Source organism: Centruroides sculpturatus, unplaced genomic scaffold, assembly GCF_000671375.1.
Source record: "Centruroides sculpturatus isolate CEXI.00-Female unplaced genomic scaffold, Cexi_2.0 scaffold835, whole genome shotgun sequence".
Classification (NCBI taxonomy): Eukaryota; Metazoa; Arthropoda; class Arachnida; order Scorpiones; family Buthidae; genus Centruroides; species Centruroides sculpturatus.
The window spans coordinates 123,375-145,977 of NW_019384995.1; the positions used below are offsets into that span (position 1 = coordinate 123,375).

The following is a 22,603-nucleotide window of genomic DNA, read 5'->3' on the forward strand; positions in this document are numbered from 1 at the left end:
CTAGTTTTAAAATTGAGGTCAAGTTTTATCTTTTTGCATAATGAGATTTAGTTTTTGAAATTTCAATTTTGTACATCTTTTTAAATCCGAATAGAAATTTCTGTATAATATTTTTATTTTTATTTAACATAACTACTTAAGAACGACTAAATTGCGGTGCACTTGCTTTTAATAATATATTCAATGTATTTAAAAGTCAATTATTTAAATAATATTAATAATTTATTAAAAGTAATTTTATTAATATTTAATTTTTTTAAAGTTTGCACCAGTTTTTTGATACATGAGATTATCCAGCTTTAAAATTACATTTATAAATAAAACAAACAATAATTAAAAGTTACTGTATACTGAATTTTTAAGGTTTAAAAATAAGTTTCTCTTTTAAGCATGATGCTTATGTAAGAGACTATAATAAATAGATAGATAGGATTTAAAAAAAAACTTTTTATCTTCGATTTTCCATGTTGTTTATAATGCTAGTGATAATTACATGTTTATTCTATCTTGGTTACAGCATCATTATCATTATTTATGATCATTCACTTACTATAATATCATTGTTCGCTATAAAATTTGTATTGCTAATAAAACTTTGATAATTCTGTCATTTTATCAACAAGAATTATCTTATGTTTTCCATAAAGAACAATGTTTAAAATATCCACAAATTCTTTAATTACATTAAAACATTTACTTCATAATAAGCTTAACAATATATATATTTAGAAATAAATTACTTTAATATTTATTATTAATTTTCTGAAGTCTAATTTAGAGACTAAACAATCCATTAATTTAACGTATGTTTAGTCTTCACATTAATCCTGTCTGTAGAAGTCAGAAATGGAATATAATATCTCCAATAAAGTATATTCGATAATTAAATTTTATAGATAGTACTACTTTACTAAGTAAATATTATTTACAGTTTTAATCTGTGAAGTAGGCATATTTGGAATCATTACGAAACAGTTATCTCGAGAGACTGGTATGAACCTATCTTTTATCTCAGAGGTCGGTGTCCGTGGCTTCCGAAACATAGATAGTAACTCAGAGGATATCGTAACTATTTCCTGTACGATGACGTCACATCCTGTCTGGCCATGATCTCTATTTACAGAGAAAGTTAAAGAGACAAACAGGATCGTTAACTAATCGTTGTATTACAGTCACTGGGTTAAACGTATTTATAAGGGCTTTGTAACGTAATGTTTGCTAATAATTGTTCTTTTGTCATTGACTCGCTGTTATTTATTTATTTTTTTTTTATTTTAAATATACATTTTTCAGTACAAATTTCAAACTACATATTCGAAATATTAACGAATTTAGTCTTAAAATTATATGCTTTCCCCTCCGCTCGTCTTTACTAGTTTTTCTGTAATGGAGTAGAAAATAGTTTGTTTATAAATTACAAAGAATTCTCGATGTTGTAAACTCTCAAATACCGAGTAAAATCATTTACTATATCAAGAGTTTTGTACTATAAAAAATAACAAGGATCAACAAAATTGTTCGCTATATCAAGAGTCTACTGAGTATATTATAATTATTATCATCTAATATTATTTTTTAGTAATAAATATATTTCCTATTATTATTATTATATTTAATAAAATATATTTATATCCTGAAAACTGTAAGGTGTATAAATGGAAAAATAAGGCAATCTTCAAAATCATGTAGGAGTTATGATAAATACAATTTATCCTTTTTAAAATTGACCTTGTCTATTAACCATATTTGGTTTATTTTTGATAAAATATTATATAAGTCAATGTGTTTGTAAGTTATAATCATAATTAATTTTTATTCTCTCTCCGTATGTATGATTTTTTATTAAATATTAACATAAAGATTTTCTGTATTGTTCATAAATAATTCTAGTAATCCATTATATATTAACATACATATCTGTTTTGTTATACAGCCCATTATTCAATATAATAAATTGCGTTTTTTTATTTATTATAATAAAATTACGTTGATATAGTTATAACTTCACACTCTCATCCATCTTTTCTTTATACAGTAACTCGATGACCTCATGCTATCTACCCGGAAGGGGGTCTAGGTAATGAAAAGACCTTAAAAATTCGCATTATTAATATCGAAATTTATAATTATTTCGATATTAATTAAAAATTTATGATACTAAATAAATTTTAAACGGTTAATTTAATAGAAAATTATAATGAAAAAGAAAATATTAATATAGGATAATCATAATTAAGGCATTAATTAGTAATTAACACGTGGCGCCATCTGTTAGATTATGTGTCGATTTTTCTTATTGAAATAAATATTAATTGCACATGCATTAAACTTGTTTAATGATAAGTGCTTTCAGAAGGTCTTTACATCCTTCAATGCGATTTATCGTAAATAAAATACTTCGCCACGTGTATAGGAAAAATGGTGAAATTTCCTTGTTTTTATCATGGAAAATGATCTATCATACACCGCCCTTGCATTTGCTTTTAATTCTAATTTTTAATTATAAACTCCCTTTATTAAAACAAATTTTTAAAATTTCATGTTATACATCAAAATGATATATAATACATTAAAAATTTCTCATATTTTAAAATAATATGAAAAAAAAATATATATATATATATATATATCTTACGTTACTGAAATATAGAACAAATTGAAAATATAAATAAAAATATTTATAAAAGTTTTTAGATAAAAAAAGTAAATAAAATTATACCAATTTTATGAAAGAATTAAATTAAATATAAAGGCNAAATTACATGGTACAGTATTTAATAAAACATTAAAAAGAAATTTTATATTCAATTTTATGTATTTATTTTATTTACATATGTCATTTAAAGTTTAAAAATACTGAGTTTCCGTATAAATAATTTTACACTGTAGGAATTTGTGTTCAAGGATGAGTACAATAACACTTGTTAGGTTATTCACATCAGCATTGATTAGATATTTTTAGAAACATTTTTAAAATTCCGAGGAATTGATACATTAGTTAAAATACCATTTACCATTTATAAAATAAACTATTTATAATAATGATAATTGTAAACTTCATTAAAATCTGAAAGGATGCAAATGATTTTTTGTAACATTTTTTAAAGTTTATTTGAGTTTTCTCATTTAAGATTTCAATTGAAAAAAGTAAAGTAAACAGATTAAATTATATTTTTATACACCTGGCCAAATCTAAAATAACTTTTAAACGAATTTTGGCCTATATACAATTGAAGAATGCCATGAAAAAATTGTTGTATTGCTGGAAAGCCAACTTCAAAATGATAAAAATTATAAATAAAGAACGTAAATAAAAGTAACACAAAATTGTTATAAAATTTTATTTAAAAAATTATGTTTTTCTCTATGTTTTTTTTCGCATTAATAACTTTATCATCTCTTCGGATGCCGCGCCGATCAATTAAAATGCATCAAAATTATCGATTATATCCGCTTTTTTTTTATTTTCGATTAAACATTTATTAATAGTTTAATTAATCGAATTAACAATTAGATTAATATATCATCGATATCGGAACCTTGAACGGAGCTTTGTAAACAACTGTTAAAGGTCAATAGTGACGTCGCGAATAGAAACAGCGCCTCACGCGACTAATTTGGTAAATTTGTACAATGAACGAAATCGGACCATGGCGAGTAACGTGATAAGAAGGTTTGCGTTTTTAGCTTTTATTTTGCATATTTTTAATCATTTAAGCAGTTTAATGGTGCTATTTTCTATAAAATATAACCTTATCTCTGCTTTATGTTTCATTTAATAATAATAATGCCGTTAATTGAATGTCCGGATTCAATTATATAGGCACAAAGTAGAAGTTACTTTTAGTGAAATATGTATATACGTATGAATAGAACGTAATACCTAAAAGTAACTTCTACTGACACATTATAATAATAATGTTTTGCTTTTTTTTTTTAACCAATTTATTCTATAAATTTAAACTTTGGAGCACAATGGTGTTATATATAAAAATAAGATAAGGTTATATATTTAAGTATGAATTGCAGAAAGTATTCTGTATGCCATATGTTATCGTGGTTTCAGATGTGGTTTATATTTCTTCAAGAAGGGTGATGTGTCTTGCCGCTTTTATCGTTCTGCCCCGTTGCTGACCGCCCAGGAAGTGGCCACGGCCCTTCGTCCCTTTTACTTTGCCGTGCACCCGGATCTGTTTTGGCAATATCCGAAGGAAAAGGCATGTAAGAGGATTTTACTTATACTAAATTTGATGTTGGTTTCAATTTCTTTCAGCAAATTCTTAATATATTACACACAGTATGAGATATTTTATCTGCTGTGTACCTTGATATGCAATTAGAGTAAAAAGATATACAAAATTTTTTCACTGTGCTTATCTAAAGTTCATAAATATAACAATACTTTTCACTTGTGAATTCACAAGTTAAAATTCTTTGTAAATGTTATCACTCTTTACTGATTAGTTAATGCATTTTGAGTTAATAGATGTATATATTGTTGAGTATGTATCATTAGATGCTGGCATAACAAACAACTTTTCTCAGGAGAGCTTGTAAAAGAATTTAAAGTTAACGACTAGTAAATACGACTAGTAAATACTTGTTAACTTTAAATAAACAAGCTCGTAACATGCTGGGAGATTCCTTCCCCCAGCATGGTAAAATGTTTTTTAATCCTGTCTAATTTTACCTCATATTCTGGCATCTATGGAGATTATCAGTGACCACTCCACCAATCAACGAGCCTGCATAATATAAGTAGAGGTGTTCCAACGTATGCAATTCTAATTTCAATGGTGATGTTCATTTAATAATGAAGAAAACATTTGCTAATGTGAGTGTTTACCTTTTTACTGGTTTTTTTGGGTTTATGAGCTTGTTGAATTTAAAGTTTATTAATTACTTTTCAATACCAGACTTTTTGCATAACTAATAATCACAAATAATATAAAATTATGATTAGTTACAGTTATACGTTCTTAATTAACATTAATTGCAACTAAGGAAAAGAAACTAATAAAAAGAATATAATTATAATCACTTCTTGAACTTATGCACATGCCCCCTTTTCAACTTTATATATGATGGAGCACTAAATGTCATTGAAAATTTTTAGAACAGTCTAAAAATATGTTCAATTTCCTGCATAAATGCAAAAAAGACATTTAAAATAGTACCATAGAAGCCGAGTTCTTTGGGGTAATCCTTAACCCTCTCTCTCTCTCCCCCACAGTGGAAATTTGGTAAAATCCATTCTTAATGTGCATTCTCATGGCATACCCTATTAAAATGCAAAAAACTGCATCTAAAACAATCCTATATTGTACATACTGGATAAATAAATACGATAAAAAACACATCTTTAACAATCCAGCAAATAATTTTATTTGCTGGATTGTTAAAGATGACTGACAGGTGATGAAAAATTGGGTTCCAGGTTTTCATCACCTGTCAGTATGTTGGTGACTGTTTCTGTCATTCTGCTGTTCAATTTCTTCAGTATAAACTTGCAAAAATTCTCATGTTTCTCATCTGGTTCAGCTACAAGTGATGAGGTACTCAATGTGCACACAGCTTCCTCATATGCAGGTGTTCGTGCAAGATTCATGCAAAATATTGAGGTTGCATTCACGCACTCTGGTACTTGTCCATCCATCTTCATCAGGCAGGACCTTGGCAGCATCAATCTCCCCTGGAATTACCACAACCCTTGGATGCCCTTTATGTTCATTATCATAAAGGTTGAAGCACCAAGATCAAAAGTGATGATATCTCTTAAACACAATAGTATCTGGGATAGGGTTTGCTCACAATGTGCTCATTGCAGAGGTTTTGAGACACTGTATTGCTGAATCTTCCAGGTGAAACTGCACAAAAATTGCAACTCTGTTGTTACATTCAGTCACAGAAGACAAGATAGGCTGGATTGACACACTTGTAGAACAAGTGTGTTTCTCCATGATATTGAAACAGGTTGCTATCTTGCATATAAGTTTCAGAGACCTCTATGAAAAAACACAGGTGAAGCACTGTTGCAAAGCAACAATTTTAAAAGCTATTTTCCACAAATTGTTTGACTAACCCTTGTACTATAACATACTGATCATTTTAAAAATTTGTAAACTAAAAAAAAATGTATGAAATGGTTTATTAAATATATTTCAAAGTTTATTGAAATTAGAGTTTACTACCTTATATAAGTACACTTTATACTATTATATTTTAAGCTACAATAAATTATATAACTTCATTGTATAATGTTGTATGTCAATACATTTGTAAGACAATTTTTTAGAATGAAATTTTAGTTGTGTTTGCTTTGAAAAAGAAAAATGGAAATTTTATAAATGAAAAATAGCAGTAAGTTTTTATTCAGATAAAAAGTAATTATTTATACATTTTTTATTTCTAGGAAATTAATGAGAATTCTTTGAAACAACTGAATGAGTTTTTGGAAACATTAATAAAAAATCATCCTAATTATCCAACATGTGTTACCTTCTATTTAAGAGACACAAAATCAAAAGCAAATGTAATTAACACAGGTAAGAATTGAACAGTTTTTGAATAAGTTTGGAATTTTGAAATTATTGAAAGATGTAGCAGTTTTCAATTTTCAACTTATGTTCTATTAAATACAATGGATTATTAAACCTAAATAGATTATTTAATATTAATATATTTTTGTATAAAACTATTCTTTGAGAATAATGTGATTTATATATCTGTCTCACAAATAATATAAAAGTTTTTAAAAATAACAATTGAACACAACAGTTTAAACATAAATTAAAAACAACATTTGAATATAAAACTTTCTCAGAAATGTAATTTGGTTAATTATTTTATTTCAGAAAAATTTTCGTTAAATGTCATCAATTATTAACTGGATATAGGATTTATACATTAAAGCTCTAAACCATTTTAAACTATTTTATTTATAAGTCTTTTTTCAACCTTCTTAATCAATGGGTATTTGTTGACCAATTTCTAAATATCATTAGAATAGATATGTTAAAAACTAATGCACAAAAATTAAAGAAAGATCTTAAGAATAATTCTTGAAAAAAGGTTCATAGCTGCACTTGAAACTATTTTTCTATTTGGTTTTAGAAACAGAAGGCTGTTAGAAGTAAGATTTATTTCTTCCAAAATTGTTTTCTAATACAACTAAATTTCAAATAAATATGAGTTAATTCATTAGTCAATTGATAAGTTCAAAGTTGTTCATTCATTCATTTCCAAATGCTGTGTAACAATTTTGTGCCCATTTGTAATTAAGAAATTAATAATGAAAGAAGTGTGCATAAAATATTGTGCTTATATATGTATACACTAGCTGTTACCCCCAACTTTGCACGTGAGGATTTTGCAAGCAAACCCCATTTATATTCAATATTTAGTATTTCAAGTATTTCAGATAAAAAGTAATTTCTATACATTTTTTATTTCTAGGAAATTAATGAGAATTCTTTGAAACAATTTATTATATTCAGTACACCATAGTAATTGTTATATAACACCTACCACTGAGAATGATGAGAACTGCTGAGAATCAAACAAACTGTTTTCAATTTGATCAATTTTCTGGAACATTTACAATCGTTCTATAATCCAACCAATATGCAATAACAAATTTGAATTTAAAATGGTTTGAACATTTGGTTAAAAAATCAAAATGTATAAAAATATTTATACCAATGTCTGAAATGTTATCAATTTAATACACCTAAGTACTCAATGAAAACTAAACATAGTTGAAAACAAAAAATCACATCTAAAATAGTACAGTAGAAGCCATTCTTCAGGTTAAACCTTAATCCTCTCCCCCCATGGGGGGATTTTTGAAAAATTCCTTCTTTAAACACTAAGAAGGAATTTTTCAAAATCATGATGTACCCTGTGTACAAAATTTCACCTCTAGGTTCAGCAGTTTGCTCTGGACGATGATGAATCACTCAGTCAATCAGTCAGGACAAGTAATTTTATATATTTAGATAAACATGTGTTTTTATATATGTATTTTAGATTATAACTGATTATTATATATAAATAAATAAATAAATCTTTCCTCTGCAGGTTTTAAGAGGACCTTTTTTCATGTCCATAAATAAATTGACAGAAAACAGCAAAATAGTTCCAAAATTTTTTATTAGTTTTATAGAACTAATAAAAAAATTATAAATTTTGCTTTATAACTTATAGGGCAATACAAAAAATTTTTAAAAATTATAATGAATTGCTTAAAAAAAACAACAAAATATATCTTTTTTTTTTTTCAATCTCTCTTCAAAAAGCTGGAAATCCACAGGGTGCGGAAGAGCATGCAGTGTATCAACTATAGGGATGCCGACGGGCTTTCGTCTGCTTGGAAATCTTTTTGCGACGAATTGGCATAGATCAACAAAATACATTACTATTAATTTTCTATTGGGAATCAAATGTCTGCAGACTTGATCATTGATTGAATATACATTAGATGATAGTGATGATTGTATGTAGCAATTAATCAATGAACATACAATTAATTTTCATTATAGAGTTCAAGCTTTATAAATTAACCACATACATATTTATATTGTTCATAATTAGTTCATAAATTACTATTAGCAAGTCAAAATAGGATAATATAATTTCCAATCTTTACTATATGTTAATTAAAAGTTATAACGTGATTGAGCAAATATTTGGCCAAGCTGAATAGTGTGGGTGATTTACTCATGACTCATACCAGCAAATATGAGCCACCTTTAGAAGAATACAGAAAATATATTTTTCACAAATATATATTCTGTAAGTTATATAAATCATTTTATTTTTTTTTATACTTAAGCTTTTATGAAAATATTTTGAATTTTTATTATTATAATTGTAATTTTTTCTTTCAATTTTATATTTATTTTTGTCTTTTAGATAATTTTAAATCTGTTAAAATAAAACTCCTGGGAAGAGATATTCACAAAACAGTTCATGCAATTTTATCAGCTTGTCAATTATCAACTGAATACCTGGATCAATTGCATGCAAACAAAAATAATATAAAGTCATCTAGTTCTGAAAGTCGAATTGAATTCAAAGTTGATTTTAATGCTGTTAAAGAATGGAAAATTCACGACATAACATTTAGTGAAGTCAAACAGAAAATTGAGAAGGAACCAGAGGTTGATCTTAAGTAAGTATTAATATAGATTAAAGTTAAGTTTTGCATGAATATTTAATTTTAATGAACACTTTTTTAAGGATTTGGTTATCACAAAATATTTCTAAAGCACAAGAAAAATTAAAAGCATCACAACCAATTAGGGATGAAGTAAGCAAATTACGTAAAGAACTTAAAAGTTCATTAGAACTAAAAAATCTTTTTTGGAAATGTGGTTGGGGCATATCACATTTTCGGGGATGTCTTTTAAGTTTTAGGAGTCTGGCTATTCAGCATCCTGATGATATGAAAGTGCTGAAAGGTGAGGTGAAATAATTACAAAATTTAATAGTTATTTAATAATACTTTTTAGTGCTTTTTGGCTAATAATTTCAAAAATTTCAATAGTTAGAAAAATTTTTCTGTTTAGGTTGTTTCTTGAAAGTTATACATTTTAACTCTTTCTTTAGTTGAGTAGATAGCAATTGATCTTAAGTACAGACCATTGTTTTTAATATTAGAAGTACAACAACAATTAATTGATTCAGTATTTTTTGCATGATTTCTTCTTCTTAAAAAATTTAGTTTGCTACATGATTAACAGAGATCTAATAAACTAAAAACTAACTAAAGGCACTAAAAATCTTTATTTTGCATAATTACTATTAAGTTCTTTCTATATCAAATATAAATATTTGCACATTTAATTTAGGTAGGACACTTGTGTTTGCATTAGAAACGGGTGTGAGTCTTGATAGTCATGTTATATTGAGCAGTGAAGATGTGAGACATAATTGGTTAGATGTAAGTTTGATAACACTAAAGCTTTTCATCTATTTGTTGTTTTAATTACAAAAGTTAATAATTTTTTTTTTTAATTTTAACAGTTAATTAAATCAGTACATCAGTATGATAACCTGTTAGCTCAAGCTCCATCTGTACAAAAAGCATTATCTGATGTCTTGAGGGGAATTACGATTAATCATCGAGAATTTCGACAGTCAGTGATGGTGAAAAAATACATGCAACAATTACAGAAATTAACTTCAGCTTTGTATAGATACTATTGGAAAAATGGATATCCAGATTCTTGGCCTGATCGTTTAAACAAATTTCAATTAGCTGTAGAATGGTAAGTTGTATTAAGTCAATTGTTTTTAATTAATTTTTTAATACACTGGTGAGAAAAAAATTCATCCATTTTTTATTTCTTTTTGGAATATCTTTGAATTCCAAGATTTGGAAGAATTTGATTAGGTGTAAGTTTAGATTATATTATACAAAAGATGAAATAATTTTCAATTAGCTGTTGATACATACAAACAGAGATATAGCAATGTTTTTGATGCCCTTGGCAATGCATTAGTTTTTTTAATCCACAGCGCACAAATTCTTGTGGTGCTTCTTGCATCTCATGTCCTTGGCATTTGCCCTGTTGCAAATACATTGCATTAATTAATGTACTTTGACTCCTTAAGAATGCTTTAAATGATTAAAATCAACAATAGAAATCTTTAATTTATTCTTCATGAACAATTTCAAAACTTATTCGTTTTAAACTTTAAGAAACTTAAAAACAAAGTTCTAATTATATCCAGTAAAGCAGCAATTCCCAACTCGGGGTACACGATAGGTTGTTTAGAGGTACAGAAAAAAGTTAGTTAATATATTATTTTTTCTGCCATAATATGTATCTCAAATTAATAGTATTAAAAAATTATTAGGAAAAAATGTTCCTTGCAACAATCACAAACTTTATTATACATTTCAAAATGCAAAAATAGAAATAAAAACTTATGCTGCCGATTGTACAATGCAACAGATCAATAAATGTTGCGCAGTTGGTCAATGGTAGTGGGGATACCATTGTGTGTGATTAGTGATTACGGACTTTTGATGGTGGGGTGTGTTATCATTATTATCATCATCTTTCAACAATATCCCCACATATTGTTTATAAAAAGTATTTTTTATTGTTAACAAGGAAAAATATATAGATAATTTCTCCACATTTTCTCTACAAGTGGTAATTTTTTTCATTATTTATTCAGTATTTTTGCTAATTTTTTATTGACAAGACTATATCTTGTTTATAAAATCGTACTGCCTGCTGTGTTACCAGCTTAGAGCTATGAAGGAGTACATGTCAAAAGTTGCAATTTGGCACAAAGTATTAGGTGCCCATATCATGTGCGCATAAAAAAAATGGACTTGTTGGTACTCAGGGTACCGTGAACTGAATCAAAATAAAATTCAAAATGGAGACACTCTCTACAAACAGGCAGTGTGAGATTTGCACATGCGTTGCTCGTTGCGAAGTTAAAAATGCCATGGGGGTATGCTAATGAAAAAAGGTTGGGAACCGCTGCAGTAAAGAATCTTTTTATTATATTAAGTAAACTTATTAAACTAATAATGTGAAAACAATATATGTCAAACATAGTTAGGATGATATAATCTAAAGCCAATTTTAATACAGTAGAGCGTCAATTATCCGAATCAATTGGGGACTGGGGTTGTTTGAAAAATCAATATTTCGGATAACCGATTATGTATGAAAAAATATATTAACCTATCCCATGTTGAAATTTTTCTCCGTTGCGTGTCGCTTCGTGTTGAATTTTCATCAATGTTAAGCCTAACGAAGACTATTGTTTATTTTGTACAAACAAAATAAATATATTAAAAAATATAAAAACAATAAAAAATTATACTTCAGAAGTTAATTTAGTATCAAAAACGTAAAATATTTGAGTAGCCCAAGATATAGGCAAAGATTGCAGCGCCATGACACTGGCGAAAATTTAAATTTGCCAAGTGGAATTCTTTTGGATAATCGACACTTTTATACTGTATTTGGTTTTGTCCACAGCAAAAATGTTGAAAAAGTGAATATCTTATATGAGGATCTAAATTATTAATTATTATTTCTTTGTGATTCTGTTGATATAAACTTTCCATGTAACAGTGCCAATCCAATGAAAGTTTTTAACAGTCAGTGAAAATTACAATCCAAAGATTTTGTTTGTTCAACTAAAATGTGCATTTTCATCAAATACTTTTATTGTTAATAGAATAATTCTAGTTGTCAGTGTGATTTTAGTAGGTATTGGCAATAATGTATATAAATAATAAATATAAACTTTTAAAGTACAGGTAACCCCCATAAAGCATGGGAGTTACGTTCCAAAAAATTGCCATGTTATGCGAATCCGCATTATACAAAACAAAGAACTAATACGAAAAGGGGGGTTAGGTTCCAAAAATTAAAAAACATGCTATTATATTTTCATAATTAAGATAAATATTTTTATTAAAATTTTTTTAAGAAGTGATGCATATTAATATAAATTAAACAATATTTTCTTTGTCATCACTAAGCACTGTTAACTGAGGGAGTTTTCTTTTTGGCAAGATATCCTTATCCTCTAAGCATTTTTCTGCATTATCTTCAGATCCATGCTCTACCTTTTGCAAAAAACATTGCTTGCTTTTAGTTAAAAGATCTTTATATGGCGCTAAGCACTTATGAAGTTCTCTTTTAAACTTTGTGCTCTTTTCATTTGAAGGATCTTCATTTAAGAAATATGATTCTAACTGTTCAGCTAAGCTTAGGCCTTTCTTTATGCTTTGTAGAGTAAACTTTTTAACTTCTTTGTCTTCAGCTGTGTTATCATGGATTCCAGATATCATTTCTACCAAACCTGCTTCATCAATTCCTTCTTCCACCAGTAATTCTTGGATATCTTGTGCAGTCATTGTCAAAACCTTCCCCTCCTAGAGACTTAGCAATTTCTACCACCACATCCATTCTGTTTTCTGCTGTCTCGATTAAATTTTTACTTTCAATTGACTCCGGCCATATTTTTCTCCAACAATCATTTAATGTCATCGGTTTTATTTCTCTGGTGGATAAGTTTATTAGGTTAATACAGTCCAAAATTGTGAAGAGTTTCCACGCCTCCTTAATGTCCATAGATTCATCATCGATTTTGTTCAAAACCCATTGTAATGATCTCCTTATATAATTGGTTTTAAATGTAGCTATAATTCCCTGATCTAATGATTGAAGTAAAGCAGTTGTATTTGGAGGCAAAAAAATTATTTTGATATTTCGGTGATTTAAATCTTGTGGATGGCTGGGTGCATTATCCAATATAAGTAGAACTTTAAAATCTAAATTTTTCTGTTTTAAGTGGTTTTCCACACTTGGTACAAAACAGTTTAAAAACCATTTCTTAAATAATTCAGTAGTCACCCAAGCTTTTTTATTTGATGCCCAGTATACTGGTAAATTACTCTTATTGAGGATTGAGAGATTTATAAACCAACATAGGTTTTACCATGTAATCACCTGAATCATTACTGCACATAAGTAATGTTACACAGTCTTTTGATACATTTCTAAAGACGAAAAAGTAGCGCCAGGTTTCAAGGTATGTCCTCTTAGACATTTTTTTCCACCAATGAGCAGTCTCGTCAGCATTAAAAACCTAATGTGTTGAATATCCACCCTCTTCAATAATTCTTTTTAATTCCATTGGATAAATTTTGGTGGCTTCTTTATTGGCTCATGCACTTTCACCCTCTATTTTTAGGTTTTGTAGTGATAAGTGTTTTCTCATACGATCAAATCACCCTTTGTTGGCTACAAAATCTGGATTAGTAGCAGTTTCTCCATTTTCCTTTAAGTAGTTTAAATTTTCAAGGCTTTGTGTTTAATAATATTGGTGCTCAGTGTAATCTGCTTTTTTGAACAGTGTTCAATCCAGATGCTAAGGGTTTTTTCCACCTGCTCAATTATTGCTGCCCTAGGACAAGATGTCATGTTTGAGGAGATAGAGATTCTGTTGTTGCAGGCTGTTCTAATTTTTTGTTCATTTTTCCTTACAGTCCGTATTGTCACTTCATTTAAATCCAACGATTTGGCGACATATCTTTTCACCTTTTTGAACCAATCTAAAATTTGTAATTTTGTTTGTATGGAGATGAAATGTCTTTTTAAGAGACATTTTTTTATTTTTGCCAGACATAGCTTAGGGCTACAGATTCATAAAAATAAAAATATAATTATTATTTCTTTAAAAAAGATTGAGTACAGTACTGTACTTACCTGAAAATTTTTAATGTACATAGCCAAAAAAAGAGAAAATTAAAGTTTTAAAGTATACTTGTAAATGTGTGGATTGTCCCAAGGCTCAGAGACAGGGTTCAATGCCTAAAAACCAATGACACAATAAAGTAACTACATACTTATGTATGTAAATTTTCTTTTCCTGCCTTCTGTCAATATATGTGGTATTTCTCTAAACTTGTCTCAGTGTTGCTAGATCGACACTTCTGCTTTTCATGTTGCCAGATGTTTTTCTCTTATTCCAAACTAATATTTCACGAAAATTATGCAGGAAAATCTGATAGTACATACGGGCTTGAATGAAAAATGTCAAATGAAGTATCTTTCGCACTTAAAAGCTTTATCATATTTATTGAACTGTCATACAGGGATTTCCATAATATCAAATTAGATAAAGTTCGCTTTTAAATTTAAAAGTTCGCTTTTTTTTATTACATTTCATGTACGAGGGTTTTACCCAATTCTCAAACCATGTCAGTGAATCCGTGCTATAGAAGTGCCGTGTTATACGGGGTTTACCTGTATACAGAATGCATACTAGGAGATTAATACAAAATAAATCTGAAGATTGGTTTTTTTTATTGTCAATAAGAATTGTACTTACAAGGAGCAGGCCAGATGTTTGCCTCTCCAATTTGAACGAAACTTGGTGAGAATGTAGGCCTAAATAGAGAGATCATTGTCCAAATAATAGGACCCACTTGTCATGTAATTTTGAAAAAACGGGCCTCTGAAAATTGAGTATTTAGTTTATAAGTCTTTGGAAAGTTCACTTCTTGTAATTGCATAAGATGCTAGGCATAGGAAGTGTGCGATGTAGGTACAGTACATCCCTTCCCATTTCCGTGCCGGAAAATAATTTCATTTTTTTCTGTAGAAAAGAACACAATATTTTTATAATAAACAAATATTTTATTGAATTATATATCAACCATTTTGGTCAAATACCTGTTGTCATTGTTTCTGGTAGTAGCATGATTTCACATTCATAAAAGTTTTGATCGTTGCTTACAAAAAACTGATGCAAGTGATTTTTGACATTATCATTTCAAGTAAATGTCTTAGTTAAAAAAAAAATTGTATAGACCGGAACAAGTAATAATCTGAGTGTGTTCAATCTGGCAAATATGGTTGGTGTGATATAACTTAGATGGGATGTGCTAACAGTTTGTGACCAGTTACCAAACTTGTGTGAAATTTGACATTATCGTGGTAAAACACTACACCTGTTTTGTTGATCAATTCTGGCTGCCTTTTCTGTTTGATGATATTACTTGATTTGTTTACTTGATGGCAGTACACTTTCAAATCAATTGTTAAATCGTCTGATAAAATCTCCAAAAAAAAATTTCCTTAAAATCCCACCAAAGAGAGCATCTCTCTTTAAGAACACGTGGAACCCATATATCAAGCTTTGAAACGAAACCAATTTGTTTCAAGTAATCATAAACAGTTCAATTTGACAAATTTAATCTCTTAGTGATTTTACGTGTTATTCAGCAGTTTGCTTTAACTGGCCATCCAGAACGTGGTGCATGTTCAATATTGAAATTGCCAGAACAAAGTTTTGTAAACCAGTTTTGGCACTGTCTTTCTCTCAACACATCATCTCCATACATGTACCACAATTTTTTTCTTGCTTGAACAGCATTTTGCTTTTTGGTAATAAAAAGCAAAATAATGATACCAAAAATGATGCTTTTGATCTTACATATTTGATGGGACACAAAAAATAAACAATTGCACAAAATCAAACAAAATTTTTTACAAATAAGCCTTAAAATGCTAGCTGTCAAAATATATAATGATAATATGGTTTAGAATGAAAATGGTGAGAAAAATACGACTAATCCGTCTAGTGGTAAAAAAACGAAATTACTTTCCGAGCAACCCAATACTTATAGAATACATTATGCTTGTTTACTTGATGGTTAATGCTTAGGTAACAGAGCCAGACTTTTTGCATTTATCTCCTATGAAAAATATAATAGTATATTTTGGATGTATTTTTGAAGCACTAATCATAAAAGTTTATAAAAATTGCAAACATTAGTGAAAAACCAACTTACTCTGATGTTACCAACTTTATTACCACCTCACGAGTGGCAATGGAACATCAGAATTTGCATAAAAATGAAAAATAAAAATACACAATAGAAATAAATCCACCTTAATTATTTGTTGCTGGCTAAAGACTGACTTCAACACCACCCACAACCAGCAAAGAGAACAGAATTTGTGTGAAATTTAAGTTTTAGACATAGTCAAATTGTTCATAAGTAGGGGAGCTCTTGTAGTTTGTCACCATTATTTTCTGTATAGTAATGCTTCCATATCTAAATTTATACAGTAAAACTTTTCTAACTCAAAGCTCCAAGGAGCAGGAAAAAACTTTGAGTTAGATGATTTGAATTAGAGTGAAAATGCCAATTCTGAATAAATTTGTTTTTACATCTCTTGCATTATACAAAGAATCTTTGATAGACAATATATGGCTGTTTAAAAAATACTGTTAAATACAGTTGTTTAAAAAATATTTTTTAATCTACAAATAATTGATTTCTAAAAGGATTTTATAGTTTTAAATATAACTTATTTTAAATTATTAAGTGTAAATTTTCTCTCTGTAGTGAGGCAGGTCCATTGATGCTATCTCCAACAGGCCAGTTTATTGTTCCTGCATCTTGCCCTGCATTCTTATTGATAGATTTTATTTCTAAACACATGGAAGAAGCACAACTAAAAATGGAAGAATATAAAAGGTAAATTCAAATTTTGATTTTAAACTATATTTTAAAATACAGGGTTAGCAAGAAATAAGTTTCCCAGTTTAGACCTCTCTGGAGTGCATTCTACTGGTCAAAATGAAACAAAATTTGGACTACAGATAATTCAAATGATGCACTTGACATAAAATCCATCAATATGTGGCTCTGTAACACGAATTTATTCCAGAATGCAAAATGCACAATGAATAATAGCTGTGCTGTAAATGAGTTTCTCATTGCAAATTGTGCATTTTTACTAATTTGAAAACAGTACTTGATATTTTTTACTCTGTAGGAATGTCATTAATTTAAATCATCTCTCACGAAATAGCACAAACAAAAAAATCGAGTCCTTGCTGATGATATGTGAAATCACAATATATGCACACAATTGCATATCAATGCATAATTAAAATGCCTGAAATATGCATTATGCCTGTTAAAAACAACAGTAATATATATCCATACTTTATTAATATATCTGTAAGAAAATCTTGCTAAACATTACAGTGGTACCTCAGGATATGAACACCCCAGCATACGAAATTTTCAGGATACGACAAAATTCAAACATATTTTTGTTTCATGATACAAACAAAAACTCACCATACGACGTTACATTAGTTCACAGCACCACTTTTTATTCACTTCTGTTCATTGGTCTCAGTCCGCGTGTTTGCTTCGTCGTGGAAGGATCTCGCTCGATAAAGGAAATGTTGAGGTATCAGAAAGTGACCGATTTTATTGAAAAGAAACATCCCAAAAAGGTTCACACTAGCCGTATTGCTGCTTGGAGTAATGAAATTTGCCTAAGTAATTTTAGAAACATTTTAAAAAGTAGGCAAAGCCAAACCTCTTTGGATAGATATTTTACCAAGCAACCTCTATCCAGTGAAAGTGCTGGTGGCAGTGAAGGAAAGAAAGCAAAAAGCAGTGAATAAAAATTAAAAAAAAAATTAGTGTTGTTTTATATATATATATTTTTTAATCTTTTTTAAGTTATTGTTACATTATGTTATGTAAGTTAAATTTTAGTATCATTTCCCTTCTCCCTCTCTTCCACCACCAGTTTACACCTCCACTGTCGTCTATCCTCAAAGGTAAAGTGCAAATAAAACTACATTTTTTTTATCAATTATTATTCTATTATGGTTATTTATACATTTAAAACATTTTTCAGTGTTTTCCGTGTTGGAACAAAGTATTTGGTTTTACATGTAATCGTATGGGGAAAAATGATTCACCTTACGACATTTTCATGATACGATCTCAGTTTCGGAATGGATTAATTTCGTATCCTGAGGTACCACTGTACTTTTGTTTTATTTTACGTTATCCCCTACCGTAGGCCTGGCCTGCAATGAATCTTTCAATATCAGCTAGTCAAGTCCAAATAGTTCGACGAAAAATTCTGATACCTAAAAAAAAAAAAAAGTCAACTCAATGTGCATTAAGAGATTTGTAATGGAGGGTTAACTCTAAAGTACAGCATAGAATGTTGATAAAGCATGATAATGTGAAAAATGTATCTGTAATCTCTATGTACAATTTAGTCTCTACGGGGTGACACCACAATTAGATCTCACACCACCTCAAAATCTTCCTAGGGCAGCCTCTGGTTCAGCCCGGGGACAAAAACTGTTGGCCCTACCATCTAAACATTTAACAATAGGTGCCAGAAGTCATAATTTTCAAATATCATCACAATGTTTAGATAAATAGCATAAAATCAATTATGAATAAAATTACATGTTCAATAACTTGTAATGATTGACTTGTCTCTCATAGTTTCAGTGCAAAGTTATTCGAGTTTAGGATGTTTCACACTTAATTGATTTTTTAGCAGGAAACAATTTGTGGCATGCTTTTCAATAAAAAATTTTTGAGATATTGTATCCTGGACACACTTTCTTAGCAATTCAGTATTAGTTTTTGCAGTTTTACCTATATTCTTGGTTAAAGCAAATTCAGTATACCAGAAACTTTTCAGTCATGTTCCACATTTGTAAAGATTTGATCAAACTTCAACTTTTTGAAAGTCATGTTTATAACAATTTTAATTCTTTTATATTTATTCATAAGAAATTATCTCCAAGTAATTCAAAGAATTTTGAGAATTTTAGTTTGAAAAATTGAGAGATTTCCATATCTAAGATGTTGATATGTAAAAAAATTGACTTTTTATTATTATATTGATAGCATGTTTACACTTTTGTTTCATAATGAAATTGGAAAGAGAATATTAAAAATAATTGGCTGAACAGATCAGTGTTTGAGTCCTAAAGATAATAGAAAAATTAGACAGCCATTTTTTAAATTAATGCCAAATATAAATAAAGAAAATAATAACTTATAGATTAACTATAGTCATATCTTTAATAGGTTGAGAAGAGAAGAATGGAAACTCTACGATCGCTGCATGACCGAATTGGGCCTGGCTTCACTAGACAAGGATGATAACGTTACACCTGACCTAATGGTGCAATGTTGCAGGAGATTATTGGACAGTGGTATGTCTTCCATACACTATTTGAGAAACTGCAGACTCAGAATATCACACTATTATTCCATCTTGCAAGACGGAGAGATGTGCATCCCATGGAATTGGAAGGACGACCAAACACTTTAGTCGATCAGACCATATATTAGACTTCTGTAATATAATGTAGAAATGCATTTTATTATATATGCTTCACAATTATATTTGGCAATAAACATTGCCTTTTTATCAAACATTTTGAGATAAATTTCACATTTTTAATTCCAAGCTTGAATCTTTGTTATCCGTTTTATTCTGTAACGGATAAGAATTATTTTAAGTACAAATTGGATAGACTATTTATTTGTATAGAAATATTTATAGTCAATAAATATATTAATTTGTTATTTAGTTCTTTGAATTTTGTTAAATTATAATGTCATACCAAAGGTTCACTTATACAGGATAAATCATAATAGGTTCTACAAATACCTATGTAAATGAATGCATGAAGATCTCAAATTCAGATGTTATTTGATAAAAAGCAAAAGAACTTGTTTATTGTCATCATCATAATGCCAGGCTGCAACTTTTAAGTTAAAGTATGATTAATCAGGTCACCAGCTCATTCTCAAGATTAAATTTCCATCTGTCTTGTCCTTTGTTATAGGTCTGCAATTTTCAACTTACAGTAAAATATACATGTCAAGACCACACAGATAATTTATACTGCTTCACACAGTGATAAAACTAAAAACCATAGAAGAAAGTTCAGAAATAAACTCCAAATTGATTATTGAACTTCTCAACTTGTTTTAAAATAGACACATTAATGACTGATTTCTGCATTTGTTCCAAAAATTGAATTTCTGCAGAAACAGTACTAATTTTAGAGATTTATATTAGCCTTGGACATTAAAAGTCAGATTTTTCCCCATGATGCTGAACTTCGTAAGCTGTATCATTTTTCAAGGAAAAAAATATCTGAATACAAGTAAATTATTTGAATTTAACTCTCATGTACAGTGTCAGTACTTTCAAGTGACTTTAGTCTTTCTTGACATTTGGCCCCTTTTGAGTTTAATATTTTTCTACAACCACCATAATACTAGCGTGGCAAAAATTTTAAAACAAATATTAAAAATTCCACTATTTTTTAAAATACTACATAACGGATTTTTAATTAAAATAAATTATAGCATATTTATATAAGTATATGTACAGTACAGTACATATGTAGTTATTACTTTAAAAGTAAAATGAGTCAACTTATTGTGTTTTGAGGTTGTATAAAATAGATGAAATAATCTCTGCCTGCATTAGTGTTGCCAGGCATGACAACTGTAATCATAAATTTTCAATATATAATAATTGATTGAAATGCAAACCCTTAAATAATAAACAATTATTGTTAATGTTAAATCAGAAAACTCTCAACTTTCAAGTTCAAAATGTTTGTAAGGTGGTGTGCCCCAGAAAATTAGATCCACTCTGAAAATTCCAATTTAAATAAAATGCATATTTATGTACACAAACTTTATGCAAATACAGTAGAGTCCCAAAAACTCAGCTTAATGTGGACCGAAGGGTGGCCGAGTTTGTGAAAATGCAGGGTTATCAGGAATGGGGTTAAAGAATAAGTACGAGTGTTTCCTCAGAAAATACTGTACTTGTATGTATTGTTTGCTTGAGAATAAACTGCCCAAATACCCTTAAAGGAAAAGTACTGTACATACTTTATGAAGGCATAGAGCCTTTACTACATGAAAATGAAAATTAATGAATACACAGTGTACAGTAATTTACCTGATAAGACAGACCTCAGAAAAATGCTTTATGAGGCATAAAGCTATCTATAATGAAAATTAACTAGGGGTTTTTTTCGCCCTTCCAGGGTGTGGCCGAGTTATACGGATTGCTGGATTATCGAGTGACAAGTTTTCGGGACTCTACTGTACTTTCATTTAAACATAATAGCAAATATTCAATAAATTACATTTACTTAAATTTAAAATTAAAACAACATTTTTTGTCCCAAAAACATAGTTCTAGGCCAGGGGTCGGCAACCTTTTGAGTCGGAAGAGCAAAAATTACAATTTACAAAATTTCAAAGTTTTTAGAGCCACAAAATTTTTTCTTGCCAACAATAAATAGTACTCGCATAAATAAAGTTTTTTGATTAAAAAAAACTAATCTATTTATTCATATATAAGTAGTGTTTTTCACAACAAATTAGATAATAGAAACATCCGACGACGGCGTCATTCGAGAGCTTCTGACAGACTGACAACAGTGACGACGCGTGTCACGGGGGAGGGGTGCAAATGAAAAGCGAGTACAAGTGGCTGAGAGATAGAATCAGTGCCTAATCCTCGTTAATCGATTCAGAACGATTTTTAAATGTTTTGTTTTTTTTTTTATAAAATAAATAATATTTGCGTATAGAACTAAGAGCCGCAGCTTCACATCCAAAGAACCGCATGTGGCTCATAAGCTGCAGGTTGCCGACCCGTTCTAGGCACTAAAAAGAAATTCCTCAATTTTAAGTTTAATACTTTGATTTGATCAACTGCACACAAAATTACATTGAAATTTCATTTCATTCCATTTCTGCAGTATAGCTTATTTCAATTCCTCCAGAGACGAATACTACTTTTCCACAAACAAACCAATCGTGCCAAGATAGCCCATGCATTTTCCATCAAATTCAAATCTGGAGAACAAAGCGGACCAATCTAAAACTGAAACTTTGTTACTTAAGAACCACTCGAAAGTGGATTTTGCAATGTGCAAGGCTGCATTAGCTCATCGAAAATAAAAGTGGGATGCCTACAGGTTTTCAATAAAAGGAAGTAAATGTTCTAATGTCGATAACGACCACATGAAAGCGACAGGTTAACGAAGGAGAGTGATGGAAGAATCCCAGTCAAACCGTCAATGCTATCATTTAGAAAAAAATGCTTTCTTTTCTGGGGTCATGCTAACAATAAGCTCGACTATCCAGATCATCTAAATTAATTTTTTTTTTTATCAGACCATATACTACTACCACTTTTCACTCTAGTTCATTCTTTCATTGGCC

At 29.1% G+C, this 22,603-nt stretch overlaps 1 protein-coding gene across 2 annotated transcripts; it reads left to right on the top strand.

The window, feature by feature from the left end:
- Positions 1-3,529: 3,529 nt before the first annotated feature.
- Positions 3,530-20,267, top strand: LOC111633106 (T-cell activation inhibitor, mitochondrial-like). 2 transcript variants are annotated; one of them, XM_023377638.1, is made up of 9 exons: positions 3,530-3,673; positions 4,067-4,217; positions 6,413-6,545; positions 8,914-9,172; positions 9,241-9,461; positions 9,852-9,943; positions 10,027-10,271; positions 16,904-17,035; positions 19,424-20,267. In XM_023377638.1, the coding sequence occupies exons 1-9, from the start codon at positions 3,651-3,653 to the stop codon at positions 19,668-19,670; spliced, it is 1,503 nt and encodes a 500-aa protein (XP_023233406.1). In that variant the 5' UTR covers positions 3,530-3,650; the 3' UTR covers positions 19,671-20,267. The 2 variants fall into 2 exon arrangements, with proteins under 2 accessions (XP_023233406.1, XP_023233407.1); XM_023377639.1 differs by lacking the exons at positions 3,530-3,673; positions 4,067-4,217 and adding an exon at positions 4,742-4,834.
- The last annotated feature ends 2,336 nt before the right edge of the window (positions 20,268-22,603 follow it).

Coding starts and splice junctions, on each gene's coding strand:
- LOC111633106 (XM_023377638.1), top strand. CDS start 3,651: ATGGCGAGTAACGTGATAAGAAG. Junction 3,674..4,066: donor GCGAGTAACGTGATAAGAAG/GTTTGCGTTTTT, acceptor TCGTGGTTTCAG/ATGTGGTTTATATTTCTTCA. Junction 6,546..8,913: donor AGCAAATGTAATTAACACAG/GTAAGAATTGAA, acceptor TTTGTCTTTTAG/ATAATTTTAAATCTGTTAAA.